The sequence below is a fragment of the Rhododendron vialii genome, chromosome 6a, assembly GCF_030253575.1.
Source record: "Rhododendron vialii isolate Sample 1 chromosome 6a, ASM3025357v1".
Lineage (NCBI taxonomy): Eukaryota > Viridiplantae > Streptophyta > Magnoliopsida > Ericales > Ericaceae > Rhododendron > Rhododendron vialii.
The window spans coordinates 26,659,124-26,675,058 of record NC_080562.1 but is presented as its reverse complement, the minus strand read 5'-3'; the positions used below and the strand labels follow the sequence as shown (position 1 = coordinate 26,675,058).

At 38.8% G+C, this 15,935-nt stretch overlaps 1 protein-coding gene across 7 annotated transcripts; it reads right to left on the bottom strand.

The window, feature by feature from the left end:
- Positions 1–969: 969 nt before the first annotated feature.
- Positions 970–14,469, bottom strand: LOC131329942 (serine/threonine-protein phosphatase 5). 7 transcript variants are annotated; one of them, XM_058363382.1, is made up of 14 exons: positions 14,258–14,451; positions 13,216–13,385; positions 12,872–13,041; positions 12,716–12,787; positions 10,719–10,869; positions 9,392–9,595; positions 7,709–7,817; positions 7,489–7,606; positions 5,718–5,865; positions 5,314–5,562; positions 3,677–3,802; positions 3,494–3,594; positions 1,483–1,557; positions 970–1,334 (listed from the first exon to the last, which is right to left on the bottom strand). In XM_058363382.1, exons 2-14 carry the CDS (start codon positions 13,292–13,294, stop codon positions 1,275–1,277), a joined length of 1,662 nt encoding a protein of 553 aa, XP_058219365.1. In that variant the 5' UTR covers positions 13,295–13,385; positions 14,258–14,451; the 3' UTR covers positions 970–1,274. The 7 variants fall into 7 exon arrangements, with proteins under 7 accessions (XP_058219365.1, XP_058219364.1, XP_058219369.1 ...); XM_058363381.1 differs by having other exon boundaries at positions 13,216–13,388; positions 14,258–14,450; XM_058363386.1 differs by lacking the exon at positions 9,392–9,595 and having other exon boundaries at positions 14,258–14,469.
- Between the last annotated feature and the right edge of the window lie 1,466 nt (positions 14,470–15,935).

The window sequence follows — 15,935 nt, the reverse complement described above, 5'->3', positions numbered from 1 at the left end:
AAATTAAATGCATTGAAGAATATGACTAAAAAAGTGAAGGGTATTCTTGAAAAATCAAAAAATTTCAACCGTAGTCATTATTGTGTCCCCTTTAAAAAATTGGTATCCCGAAAAAGGACGAACAAAAATAGAGATGGAGGGGTATAATACAACATTGATAATAACAAAAATCAAAATATGGTCAAAGAAGAACTTACGAACACGACAATTCTTTTTTCTTTGAACAGCAACACCCATGAACACAACATGCGGTACAATTATTGAACATGCCTATACGAGATTACTAGGTTCATGTTGAGAGTCTTGAGACTGAAAAAAGAAATCAAACAATTCACACCATCAACTAACAAGATGGTGTCACATAAACAAGTTGTGCAATTTGTAGCAATGGTAAATAAAATTCCTCTTTTACCCTTTCGTGTTAAAAAAAAACCTTGTGTTAAAAAAAATAAATCAAAATGATCACATTGATGGTGCAGTCATCGGCACCCACCTCACCGAAATTCTGCCTAGTTAATCTCCACTACAGATCCTTCTAAATCACGAGCAATAACTGCAAAGGCATCGTAACTTCCAGGAGCCATCGGGAGGACATTGCCACCGAGTGGTAGTATTACTATCCTCGACGAGATTGTTCGCCATGGGATTCAATTGGCCTTCAACAGTTGCGGCCGATTCCAGGGTAAAGTGCGAATCAGGGGAACTAGGGAAAAGAGAAAACCAGTCTCCTCTTCCAAATAGACCAGCCAGTCAGGGAAATCAGAGCAAGAGAGTGACCACCGCCCCAATACGAGGAGACGAGGTTGTCAAACAGACTCAAACCATGGGGGAGCAGATATAACGGAGCGGGTGGGAAAGCTGAATGGGAGGAGATTGATATTCCACACCTTATGGATCCACTGACATCTGAAGATAACATGTTTAATAGATTCTATTTCCACAAATCCCTATCGTGCTTAAAACTGCAGATATTCAAGTTGAACTGTTTATATTAAGCTCAGGAACAACGAAATAAGTTAAATTACCAATGGGAAAATGGCAAAAACATGTTACACGCACCATGGTTCATACTTCTTTTACACCTAAACCTGGACTTCTGATCCACAGCACAGGGCCAAAAAAAAACAAAATTGCGCAAGCAATAGGGCATTGAGGAAACAAAAAATGAAAACTACAATTGCACAGGGGTAATTTGCGCGTTTCCAGCGATACCACTCTTCACCCTTCTGCTTTCCATTTGGGCCGCAATAAGAGAGCGACGTGATGAACCCAAACTACGAGAACATTCGGAGGAAGTTGTTGGCATATGCCATTGGCTTGACATCAGGATGTGGCTGCAAATTCACACAAGAAAATTTACAGAAAGAAAGGGAATAAAAAAACCTCTATGCTTAATCAATTAATTCTGGAAAGTTGGAAACAGGTGCACAGATAATCAACAATTAAAACTAGAAAAGGTACTGGTAAACAGAAGCTACTGACCACAGATGAAAAAGTAACAATATTTGGCTTCAGATCTGGAGCTTCGAAACGAATAAAGGCACCCTTGTTACCCATCTGCAGCATACTCAAAGCAAAGAGAAGTTTAAAAAAACGCAGAAAAAGTCAAACATTTAGTATTACATCAAGGGACCTGCCAAAAGCCAATAATTAACCATTCTGGAGACGTGACACAAAATACAGGACTGATAACATATCTATCTATACTTTGAGAGAGAGAGAGAGAGAGAGAGAGAGAGAGAGAGAGACCTGGGCTAAAACATGAAGGTGAATGTGCACACAGAGCAGATATTTCTACAAAAAACAATACCAGCTTCGAAATTCTTGCATCCTATCACTATTATGTCAGAATTGTTGGATAGAGATTACCTTTACTATCCCAACAGAGAATACCTCCATATGGTTTCCTTTACTATTTGATTGTAAAGTTCCCAAAATATTTACTAAATTTGCGAAGTATCTGAAGGGTTATGTTAAAATAACAAGGTCAAACAAAGTAATTTATGGCATGTCATGTTTTAGGTTAAAAGAAAAAACCAAGATCAATGACCTAATAGGCAACAAATAACTATGGATCTTTTAAGATAGAGAGAGAACCGATTCAGGAAAAAAGAAAAAACAACAAAGTCAAACCTCAGACCTTGTGTTTGTTCTTGTCCTTCACCCTTATTTGGAATACAAATTTTAACTTAACAAATATACACTCACGCACAGAAACATGAAGTCTCCATCTAACATGCCTAAACTTAGTTTTTGCCTTTCTGGTACACAACAAAAGCCAGTTTCATATTGCTCCATCCATAGTTGTCAAAGGCGCGCCCAAGCGCAAGGTGAGGCGAGGCGCACCCCAGGCGAGGCGACTTAAACAAGGCGCAGGCTAGGCACAGAAAGGCGACAAGGCACAAAAAAAAGCGCTTCTTTCAAATCGATCACAGCCCTAGGATCCTGTTGTGTAGGTTAAAACTATTACCCTGGTGGTCAGATCTCAAACAAAACAAAAGCCATCTATCCTCTCCTGGTCTTCAATCTGTCTAATTGATCTCTGTGTCTCAGCCGACGGAGACTAGAACTCACTTGATCTCTCTCACTCGATCGTCTCTTGCTGTCGCCTGCTCCTCTACTCTCCTCTCATCGTCTCCTCTTAGGCGTCTCTCTCAGTCAAGGTATTCTTCTCCCCTCTCTTCTCTCTTCATACGTATATGTAAACTACATAATACATATGGTCCTGTACATAACACAACACACTGAATAGGAAGAGGATTATTTTTAAGGTTTTAGAATTAGCTTTATTTTCAGAAATAATTCAAATTGAACTTGTGTGTTTAATTATTTTCAGAAATAATTTAATTTAAATATATAAGTTCGAATTTTTCAAAAATAATTTCTTTAATGTTTGTAGCTTTACATATAAAAAAAGTTTTGGGAATTCAAAGAGTGTGCTATTTTTCCTATGTTTTCGCATAGGTGCACCTCTCGCCTCAGGCCCAAGAGGACTTTGCGCCTCGGTGCGTCTTTCACCCTTGACAACTATGGCTCCACCTTCCTCTGACTTATGCACAGATTATAAAAATATCTGTTATCTAACGGAAACATGAGAGGTGAAGAACTGTTGTCTAAAGAAAACATGAAATATAGTTGACGAATACATATGGCTTGTCTGAGTAATAATTCAGCGTTCTCGGAGTACCCATGGCGTTGCCTACATGGTACTCCTAACCATTTACGTGGCGACAACTTATGCGACAGGGACATTATTACTCACTTTTGTTGAGTGGTTGGGAGATAAGGAGTGACCCACAATATGTGGTGGCAATCATTTATTTGTGGGGAGTACCACATAGCAATGCCACATGATAATCCGGGAGTACCCAATAATTGGCCTGCCTGAGGTAAATTGTGAAGGACATGACCTTGATGAACCTTGCAAACAAAAGTGGTATAATCTAAGAAGGTAAAACGGACAAGTGTTAAGGAAGAGATCCTGATTAAATACCTGATCACAATAGTTTGGTGCAGAAAACACAGTAATGAGTTTGCCATCATGCTCAATCTCATAGCCTTCATCCTTCACTTCGTGAGATCGCACAACTAAATCTGATAATTGAATCAGATGTATAAATTTATGTCACTAAAAGGATTGACACCATGAAAAGCATCAAAACTGTGAGACGAGTACCTAGGTTGTTTTCCTGCAAAAATCTTTTTGTTACGTCTGCACCAAAAGAAAGACCAACACCCCTCTTGCTAGGACCTCTTCCAGGCTGAGGTTGTGGATCGCTCCACAACAGTTCACACATTAAACCTGAAAATAAACATGAGAGTCTAAGACCATAGGAACCCACATGAAACTAGACATGCTTTAAACCTAATAAGAACCCTATAAAGTATAGCACAACAACATATTTCAGCATTTAACAAAGAGAATAATTATCGGAAACTGCAGGGTGATATTCAACATTGTTGGAGTTTGTCCCTAATTGGTTAATTGTAACCTCCAAAACTAGTATGTAAGCCTGGGCGGCCTCTCTACTCATAGCCAATTGGTTTTGAGTTGGATGCTTTAACATGGTATCAGAACTAGGGCTTCGAAGAATTTTGGGCAAGGCTCATTGCTCCCCCTGTTTGTGCCATAAGTGCACCATTGTTTGTTGTGATCCACGTGGGTCATTGGTTTACCTCTCAAAGTGCAAGTCGGGGGTCACACGTGCAGGGGAGTGTTGGAGTTTGTCCCACATTAGTTAATTATAACCTCCAAAACTAGTATATGAGCCTGGACGGACTCTCAAATCATAGACAATTGGTTTTGAGCTATGAAGCACGGATACTCCGAAACTAGTCACGTACGAGTATCGGATACGCGAGGGATACGGATACGCGCCCGATACGTATCGGATACGGCAAATAAGTATCCTGCATTTAAATTAAATATTTTTTATTTCGGATACGCGAGGGATACGTGGGGGATACGGCAGGATACGTTTAGGATACGGCGGGGGTTAAAATGAAATTTTTTAAAGAATCAAGTACAAATTAAAAGGGAAAAATTGTAATAATAGCATCACTAAAAATATAAAACTTAGGAAATTATGCACATCGATAGATCATTCTATGAACCATGAACCGGTCGATATTTTCCTACCCTAGATCGCTTGAACCTTTGATCACAAGGTTCTCTCTGTTTTACTGGTGTGGGTTTCTATTGTTTACATTATATAATAAATTATATCTAATACATACACTGGTACATAGATATATGTGTATATATATGAAGTATTTATATGCATACCGATTAGTCTATTGCCTACTAATCTGTATTTTTTTTCTTTTTTACAAAATTCTAATCTTTTGGATGATAAGTTCCTACTCTTTTGAGATTGACATGTACTTCATGCTTGGTATTAGCAATTCAACTACAATTTTATTTCTTATGACTTCACTTTTATGCCTAGGAGACTAATAATTATAAAAATGTATAATTTATACAGCCGTATCCCCGAAGTATCCGTATCCTATTCTTTTAGGTTTTGACGTATCGCCGTATCCATATCGTGTCGTATCCGTATCCCGTATCCGTATCCGTGCTTCATAGGTTTTGAGTTGGATGCTTTAACAGACATTATACAAGATAAAACTTATTATTAATTACGAAAAGCAAATTCCATTCGTTAAGCTTCAATTTCTAGGAAAAAAGTACTATCTCGCTATAATCTTTCAGAATAGCAGTAACTACTGCATACAGTTTTGGCAAAGAGAATCAAGAACAATTTAAGTTCCATAAAAGAAACATATACAAGTCAGCATGTGAAGCTATACCTTCCTCCGGCGGCTCACAAAACCGATCAATTGCTCTAATATCGGAGAGCTTTACACCATCAACACTGAAAAGACCACCATGCACTACGAAAACTTTCTCATTTAATACATGGGCCAAAGGTAAACAACAGAACACTTCGGCAAAGAGTTCCACGAATATCTCGCTCAACTTGGACTTGACTTCACCCTCGAAACCATATATCTTATTCATACTCTTGCTCTCATGGTTTCCTCGAGAGAGATATACAGCTGAAAATTTTAGAAATATGTTAATACAATACAATGCAACATTTGAATTGTACATTACCTACATGAAGACCATCTTATTCTCACATGTAACTCTCTTGTCAGTTATTGCTCATTCCTCTCATCAAGAAAAAGAACATGAATATTATCACGCTTACCTGATGGGGACATGCATTTAAATGCAAACAACGTGAGTATGACCTCAAGAGAGAAGGATCCTCTATCAACAAAGTCACCATTAAACAGGTACGGGTTGTCTTCTGAAGGAAGTCCATTGAGCTCAAAAATATTCAACAGATCATAAAACTGCAACCAAAACAGAGAAGAATTTAGAATGGACAAGGACTCAGCAGCATAATCAGACAGCATATAGGGAGAGAAACGGCCAAACAAGTATTCTTTTGAAACAGATTGAATGATAAGGCCTGAATGCAATACGGTTGTACAATGTTCTTTGTTATTTTCTTTGTCAAACAATTATAGGCTCACATTGATTCAGCAAATCTTCAATTGAACCACCACAAAAACTCCTTTTTGTGATTGGATTGTGGAGTGAGGTTAGATGTGAATTGGTTAACGGGGGCCAAGTGGGGGATGGGTGGACAAGGATTCCATGGCAAGGTCTTCGGTCAATTTTAGCCCCTATGTAAGATTGCACTATTTACATAAGCTTTGTACCTTGGTTGGGGCATAAAGTTTGGCCCGCTAGTAAAATAAATGTTAGTTGGTGCCATCTCTGCAAATGAAATAAGAATTTCTCTCTCAACCGGTTCATTCTCTGTAAGATTACAAGAATATGCAAGGGTGATTTTTGTCTTTGTTTGGGTGCGGTGGATAATGGATTGGGCTTTCCAAAAGGATGGGGAAGCAGGCAGCAGCAGTGTTTGGCTGGTCCGGCAGATCTGGAGGTAAAGCGAGAACTGCAGCATTTTGCAAAGTGATAATCAACTTTGTACCATTTACCCTTTTCAGCAGTGAGGGATACTAGACTGCAAGATGGCTAAGTTGGCTGGGCTCCTTGAGCGGCTTTATGGAATGCCAGATATTAGGGTAGGGGAATGTTCTTTGGAATGGAGGTTATCCAGATCAAGGCACTTAAAGAGGTAAAACCTTTTTGGGTTGCTTCGATTGGAAGTCATAGTTACCCTTTCACCCGCTTTTAAGAGAAAAAAACTAGGTACTAAGGCCTTCCTCCCCTGGTGCCATTTTTGGGGAAGTTGGCAACTCAAGTGAAAATCTGAACTTTTAACCTGATCCAAAGGAGAAGGGCAATTGTGAATTGGTCTAGTAGGTGTAAACAAGATGATGAAGCGGTGAAACATTTTAAAATCCACAACCAAATGGCCACAGAATTTTGGACTTAAGTACTATCTTTGCTTGGCTGGGGAAAATTCCTTTTCGTTCAGAAAATCTATTTGTAATTGGCGAAGGTTAGAGTGAGGAAAAGAGGAAGAAGACGTAGCATTTGGAAAACTCAGACGATAATTGACAATGTTGTTGATTATCAAGAGAGAGAGGAACGTAACTCTTGCAATGGGTAAGGCAACTTTTGTGAAAGTGCATTTTAAGTTGAATGTATGAGAAACCGATTCTTGACCACTTTTGAGGATTCGTAGAGCTTTTGGATACTTGTGCAGTTATATAGTTGGTTCTTCTGTTTCCTTTCACTTCTTTTTCCAATAAAGGCTTGTCCCCTGATCTCGTTATTCATTTGCAAACAAATATCAAAAGGAGAAGAATGGCCAATAGAGCCTTAACTGAGCACCTCACAAACGCCAGCTCTGCTCTTTTTTCCAGTGTTTCAAGATTGATCGTGCATTTATAAAAGCTCCAATACAGTTCAAGACCTAACAGAAGTTTTTTCTGTAACTTATGTTTTGCACTTGCTCCAAGGGATTAACATAATTGTAACATTATGTAAATAGTTACCTGACCATGTACATCACCACAAACAGTGAAATGCTTGCCATTTGGAATGTTTATATCAACAAGAGAAGGCAATGCCCGCAGCATATCCCTCATTTGTAAGACAATCTGGCATGCATATCTACAACATGCCATTTAAAACACAAACATTTAGAGCAAAACAACCAAACAGTAAAGTATCAACATGGAACTATATATAATCAGTCTGGTTTCTGATACATACCGTCTGTGTAAAGACTTCTGATTTTTGAAGTCATCCATCATTTTCTTCACAAAATCTATGGTTACAACATCTCCCTCTATTCTTGCACCAGAATACTGTGGCTCCACCTCTACAGTCAAAAAGGGGGAAAAAATTACTGGGTGACTGAAACAGTTTTGCTTGCATATTACTGTTATTTTTTGTCGTTTCCCATTCCATCGCCATAAAACAAATGCAGTTTGATTAGGCCCAGAAACAAACTACATAGTATATCAGCCCTCACATGCAAATCTTGAACTATTGACATGTGTACACAATAGAGATGTCAGATGTGATACAACACACAAACACAATGAGTACTGAACGGTGAACACACTTAATACGTGTGCAGGGAATATGAATGATCAATCAAAATATGAAAAGAGAAACTACTCAAGATACCAAGAAATATAGACGAAAATCACAGGGCTGCCAAGTCTCCGAACCTTGAATTCTCTATTAAGCCTTGTAACGTTTATAATGGCACTATCACCCCACCTCGTGAAATAAAGTCAATACAATGTCTGAAGAGTTTTCCAAATGGAGATTACAGACAGATTAAGGGGAAGAAAAATCAAGGGAAGGTGGATACAAAATCATCTGAGAGAGTGTGAATCTGACTCCAGCATGAAGTTCCAAATGTACCAATGTTGGAATCAAAGTTTCAGTACCCATAACTTGGGAATGAGTAGCTGGTGTAAAGCTTTATTCACAGTCACCTTGGTTCCACAAGGACACTATCATGACTCAAACAACAATAGTTGGGGGGGATGCATCAAATTTTGAAAAGAGCATGCATGTCAATGTTTCTAACGTGGTCTCCACTACATTCATAACAACATGGCCACCTAGATAGGGCTCCATCTGAAGAACAAGAACAAGAATGACATTGGTGTGGAATGCGGATTACCAACATATTTATGACATGAATATGCAGAATATGCCTGACTTGGACAACAAAACGCCACAAAGAAGTAACTAATTCACATATCATATAATATAAGACAGGAAACCTGAACTTTGCACCCAAAAATAATAAATGATGCATCAAACCTATGTCAACTGTATTAGTAAATATTTCTTGGAAACTTCCCTTGTATGTTTTTGTCTGCTTTGCGCATCGTTCCTTTGAACTGAATTCATTAGAAACAGGAAATACCCATGTGCAAATAAATACCATAAAGCAGCCAAAAATGAAGTTTCCTGATTTTTTTAGAGCTGCTCACATGGGAGATGACAACTCCATCTAATTATTCAGGTGAAGTTCTTTCAGAAAAAAAAGGAAGACGAGCAAGAAGGCTAAGTAGAAGATATAAACTTTTCAAAGCATCATTCAGATAAGACATTCTACCAGACATAAGCAAATTATATATGTCATTCGTTTATTATACCTCAAAACAACAAATCTAATTTCTCAGCTCATCCATCAACCCATTAAGATCCTTAGTTGATGATGGTGTTCTGGTCAAGGTATCTACCTATTCTTCTAATAATAAATACTCAAGAGCACCTAACCCAAGGAATAGTTTTGTATGCAGGTTGAGAATTGATCGTGGTAAATGATTCTTCTTCTTATATGTCTGCATTAAAAAGTTACAACTTTCGCGAATTACGACGGATTCTATAATTTCTTCATTACTTCAATTACTCTTAAAAAAGTCAAACCTAGGTCCAATGTACGAGTCTTGCTAAGGACACCACCACTGCCTCCAGCAAACCATGTCCCCGTGACCAATACAGTTGCCACTCCTGCCGCCGCCCCTGCGGCTGCTTTTGGCCCCACCATTACCAGCATTACAGCCACCACTACTATAGCTGCTGCAACAGCAGCCACTCGGGTGGAAAAATACGATGAGTCTGGGGCTGTCCCTAAAATGATAAAAAATAAGGAAAATTATATTATGATCGCTTTAACCATCAACCACAAAAGTATAAAGTTACTTGGTCTGTTTGGGAGCATAAGTTTGTTGTATAGCATAATTCATACAGTTTATAAAAATCTTCAAATTGAGAACTCGCGGACAAGGTGCGCCCGAACCACTTTTTCGCAGGGCCCAGTCCTAACCTAAAATTTGCAGCCTAGAAATTGAAGTCATCTCTTATTTATATATCGAACATTAACCCATCTCAGAATCTACAATTCCTGACCAAGCTGACACATTGCTTAGTTTAGGAGAAACCCAAGTTGGGTGCCCCCCTTTTACAGCTTCACTATTGACCAGAGAAAGAGACTATCAACATTAAGACCAGAAATCGCAGAGGAAATAACACAACAAAGAAAAAAAAAGAAGAAGAAAATCCATATTTATCAAGATACAAACAAAAACTCTTCTGCAACATGTTAGAATCTAAGGTTTTTGAATGTGGGTGATCTTCTCTTAGCCCCTGTACACGCTCATCTTCAATATTGCACCAGCCTTAATGCAACAATTGACTACTGGCACTACCAAGTACTAAGAAAAAAAATTCCATGACACCGATAATAGTAGTCACAACAGCAGCTTTGAGAATCAGCACCAGAGCCACGGTTCCATCTTCAGAGGCCCAGCTAAAGAAAATCCCCAATTTAGTAAGGGAAAAATTTATTTCAACCATCTATGGTTTGTGGCAATTCACTAATTACATGGCCCACCTACCCTAACAACTTACAAAGTATGCCCAAGTTACAGGATATTGTGCCGCACTAGCCTATTTGAGTGTTGACAACTTGAAATCAAAAAAGAGTCGGTCCAATTTTGACACAAACTACTTCCACCCGTCTTCATGTTTCGTTTAGCCCTACTCTTTTTGGTTGTATCATAGCATAGCAAGCCTCTTACACATTCTATCAAGGGATGGCAAGCAGTATATTTCTATAACAATCACCAGAATAGAGAAATTCATCAAAATAACTCAGTAACTAAACAAATTTCTGAAACTGAAAACGGAAAAAAATGCAGGTTTAAACAGATCAATTCAGGAGTTAAAGAAAAGTAAATGATAGGAATATTACCTATCGATTGATAATCAATAAAATCAGCTACTGAACGCCTTTCAGACTCTGGTACAGAAATTGCTTCCTCAAATTTGAGCTTTAATACAGCTTTCTCGCATTCTCTCAATTTCTTGGCAGCATCCGGATCATTTGGACAGATTTTCTTGACCTAAGTAAGTGAAATATTTGTTAGCACACTGCCAAAAATTTGAGGCAAGGAAGAAATGCAGGAAGTTGCATATATTGCTCAGGAAGGGAAAAGGATGGACATTCGCTAATTGCATAAAGAGTAAACTGGTGGAAGAGCATGCCTAAAGTAGTGACAGGAAGGAGAGAGCCAGAGCGACTCGAAGTGCAGGGTGGCTACGGTTTAGATGATATGAAAGTGATTGGCACAATATGAAGCATCATTCAAATGGAATTGAGTACAATACAAGCACAAAGTCAGCAGCAAAAGTATTGCATCATTTTCCATCTAACATGAGAATATTCAAAACTCTTCTTTCCAATCCATATCCCAATAGGAGCACAGAGTCACCAGCAAAAATTGCTTCCTTTCCCTTATTAATCCTGGTCTTTTTGTCAGTGATAATGCAATAAATCAAAAAAGATGAACAAAATACTTAATGGCCAATATAGAATCCCATTTAGGAGGCAGAATCACATTTTACATATATAGCCATTCTTTAATAAGCAATAAATTTAACGTTCAATCAAAGATTGTGCTGAGGCCCGAGGGACCACAACCAAAATACAATCAGATGAGGAGACCCAAAAAAATAGTTTAAATAAAAGTACGAGAGCAAAGGACAACCCCATAACCCTATAATACAAGCCACAAAACCACCAAACCCAAACAACAGGAAAGCATCAACAAGGTACCGACTCAGCAAAAGGTTCTTTTCCCTCGGCTGACATCATTTCCATCTACCTCCTCTAGCCTTGCTTAATTCAGTAGATGTAACATCCAGAGGCGCTTCCTTAAAATGCCGTGTTAAAACTTCCATGAAACTGAATTAAGCACTGACATCATGACATGCCTTTTAGTAGCCTTTCTATTCTTCTCAACCGAGCCCCCAAACCATACTCATCTAACTGCAAAGCATTTAAGTCTTTAGTTCCTTTTCCATTCTAGAGGCCTAGTTGCTCGATTTCCTTGGTTTGATATTCAAAAGGTCAGTACCTTTGGTGTAATGTCTACCCCTTTGTTTATCACAATTGCTAGTTCGTCCATCTTCCTTGCCACTTCAACAAGTCAGTAGTATTATAATAATTTTGTCCGCTTGTCATTGGAAAAAAAAAAATTTATGCCAGAGAGTCTTACCCACCTTTTCGAGATATAACTGACCTTCATAATCAATCTCAACTGCTGCTTCAACCTGACTAAAAAATATTACATCTGAACTTTTTCCTGATCAGGCCACTGCATTTTGAACTAATAGGTAAACTCATCTGCATAGCAGCATGAAATCTCCATCTAATAGGTAGATGCGGTCAAATAATTCTAATGGGATGAAGAATAACTTGAGCCAACCATAAAAACTTCTCCAATAAAACCAATAGATCAAATTTCCTCCACGAAAGACAATATGTCAACCCAGATGGCCAAACCATGAAGGAAATTAAGAACTTCAAAGCGACCGCCCTTGTGTAATTAAATGTACAAGCACACACAAGTCCATATACAAGAAAAGTACTGGGACATTGAGGGTGGGTGGAGAAGCTTCACTACCGACATGCAATTACATGGAAATTCTGTTCTTTCAGTTCTTACAAGTGATGGATTAGAATGATTCACTTGGAGACGGAATCCAAACAATACTGCAAGGCTAGGATTCATGCCAATCACAAGACCTAGAGAAAAAAAGCCCAACTAATTGACCTTCTTGTTAAAATTGACAAAGTAAAATTATTGTCGTATTATCTCCTATGACTGAGCTCTGACGCTTCAAAACATTAATAGCACAAATATTTCTTCTCCACACAATCACAGATGTGCATGGTAATGAACAAACCTGTTGAAAATCCCTTAGTGCTTCTTTGAACTTTCCCATTGCAAGATACGCTGCACCTCGCCTGTAATAACCCTGCAATTAATAATAACAAACATTAAGACATCTCAGAACTTTAAAAGCACAAGGGCCACAAAAACTTCAGATTGCAAAGCATGCCTTTGAATATTTGGGATCAATTTTAATAGCCTCCGATGCATCCAGCAGTGCACTACCGTACTCCTCAAGTTTAGTGTGAGCAAATGCACGGTTTGCCCAGTATACTGCGCTTTGACTATTCAGTTCAATTGCTTGAGTGTACAGAGCAATAGCTTGAGAAAATTTGTGCGCTGTAGAGGGGAAAAAGAACCTGGTCAGCATAGTTGAAGAAGACAAAGGAAGCATAGCTTTGCCATGTGTATACAAAAGAAGGTTGATTGTTGAACCTATGACACGCTTTTCAGAAGGGGAAAAAACTTCTAGATTGAAAATTAGTGACTGTCTGAAAGCATAGTTATCGTTACCTTTGAATGCTTCATTCGCCAAAAATTTAATTTCTTCAGCTTGCGAAATGTTTGACTTTTCAGTTTCCATACTTGGCATAAATATGCTTCCAAGGCGAATTCAGACGGAGTTATTCAAATGATAATAACTGCAATGGCCATCATTTCATGCCCCTATCAAAATGCCCAACCTGCTCCACAAACAGAAAAATTCACCAAAGTAAATCAACGTCGTCAAATAAACTAATGATGACCCACACCAGTCTATACATTAGAGAGAAAACCAACTACATCAATATTAAACCCAGAACAACTCAAGAATTGAAATCATATAACCAATTTATGTCTGTTTAGCAAAAAGATTACCAGAGCAAACCACAAAGGTTTCTGCAAATAAGCTACAAAAATGACACATGAGTCGTCACTGGTTTGGAAGTTCAGACATCAATAAGTATTCTAGAGTAAAATATAATAGTTTCTTGTTTTCCTTTCCTTTTCCTTGCTGGAAATTTAGAGCAATGCTCCAGACGCAGTTGTCCAGAATTGTAGACTTCTTAGGAAAATAAATCACACACACTACACAAGCAGAAAAGTAAAACTGCTTCCACTGTGCATGAGAAACGTTTTAAGCTATCAAAACCAACATATTGAAAGGACTGAGACAAACAACTTCCAACTTTGTGGCTCAAAAGAAACCTAGTTATGGGACAAAAGTCAACAACGGAAATCCACTTCCCTCATCTATGAAACACGGGTGCGGGGTGCGAAAAAACCAAAAAAAAAAAAAAAGAAGGGTACGGACACGGCGAATTTGTAGGGGTGTTCCAAAAGTTGGCCGCCTAGGCCTACTAGTCCCTTCCTAGGCACTAGGTGGTAGTCTACCGCCGAGGCCGATTAGTTAGGCGGCCCTTTTCAGCCTAGCGATTTTTAGAACATCGTATATGTATATTTTTATATTTTTGGCATGCTTCATTATTAGATATATAACAAGTATGACATATTTTACCAATAGCAGCAATATAACAAAAGCTAATTCCATAACGAGAGCGAGAGAGGAACTAACGAGAGAGAGGAGTGGTGGCTGCCGGAGTCGGAGTCGCCGGAATCGGTGGAGGAAGATCGGCGGAGAAGACGGAGAGATTCAGTCAGTGGCCGGTTTAGAACGATGGGAGGAGTTGTGGACTTGTGGCTGCTCTGGTTTAAGCCCTAGTAGACTAGAACTAGATCGGTGGTTTAGCAATGAGGAGTTGCACATCAATCAAGGCCAATAATTTGACTTTATACAGCCGGAACCCCTGAAGTTTTAAAAGCATTAGGCCTCCTTTGGAGTGGCTTATGTTTTTTGTGTTTATTTAAAAAAAAATCGTATTTGTTTGTTTTGAGTCAGTTTTTTGGGAAAATGACGGCTAAGGACGTGTTTGATAATTAATACCCGTCAAAGATATTTTCAGCATTAACAAATGTTCTTAGCATGTCCTTGACGGGTATTAATTATCAAAACACGTCCTGGGCCGTCATTTTCCCCAATTTTTTTTGTGTAAATTATTGATTCGTCTTTGAAGAATTAAAAAAGTTAAAAATTATGATAAAAAATATAATTTTTTGAATATAGATAAAAATAAGCTAAGAATCAATAGTTCACAAAAGTTTGATGCAAAACTAACAAATGCGAAAAAAAAATTTGAATAAGCTATTTGTCTTATTTTGCCAAAGGAGACCTAAGATTATGCCCAAAAGTACAGAGAAAAGTACCCATTGTCATACCCACCCAAAAATGCTAAAGTACCCGGTTCGTTTTTGCCAAAATTAGGGTGCCTGCCAGCCCGTCCATGCTCAGTAATGGACGGCGCAGATTTCGTCTCAATCGAGAACAAATGAACGGCTAAGATCTGTTCCTACAAGGACAACAGGCACCCTGGGTTCATTTTTGCCAAACCCGGCATGTTTTTTGTCATACATGTGCCGCTCTCCTACGACTCCCATTTCCGAAATACCCGTGCTTCATAGCCAATGGCGGACCCATCAATATAGGATAGTGGGGGCACATTTTGTTACTAACCTTAACAAAAACTCTCGATCAAGCACAACTATGAACAGTTATCACGAATTTAAACATTCATCTTAATTAAAAATGACTGCTATGTTTTACAAAAGTTATGGGAAAATAAGCATAAAACATTAACAGCTCCTTTGGATGGAGGGGTGAGAGAAGAAAAGAAAGGGGAATGGTCTCCCTTATTAGTGAGAGAAGAAAAGAAAGGGTTGTGTTTTCTCACCACCCCAACCAAACAATCGTGAGAAATCAGATTCTCAGGGCAATTTCTGGCGACGGGAACGGTCTCCGGCGACCAAGATCTCTCAACTCCGGCGACCAAACACACTGTCTCCCATCTCCGACAACCAAAGGGGGTGTCTGTCTCTCAACCCCGGCGACTGCACATCACTCCGTGGCCCGCACGTACGCACTCTTCTCTCACGGAATCGCACCAAATCGGTGAGAAACGAAAACGGGGGTGTAAGGGGTTCTCGTCTCCCTCCCTTTCTCACCCTCTCTCGCCTGCTACACCATCCAAATGCTAGAGGTGTTCCTCTCTCCCTCAAACTCCTTTCTTTTCTCGCGAAGTCGCTCCATCCAAAGGAGGTGTAAATGCCCTAAGTACATTAAAAGTAATGAGTGTGATTTCACGCTATATCAAACTAATGTTAAAATACCACTTATTTTACTAAAAATACCAAATAAT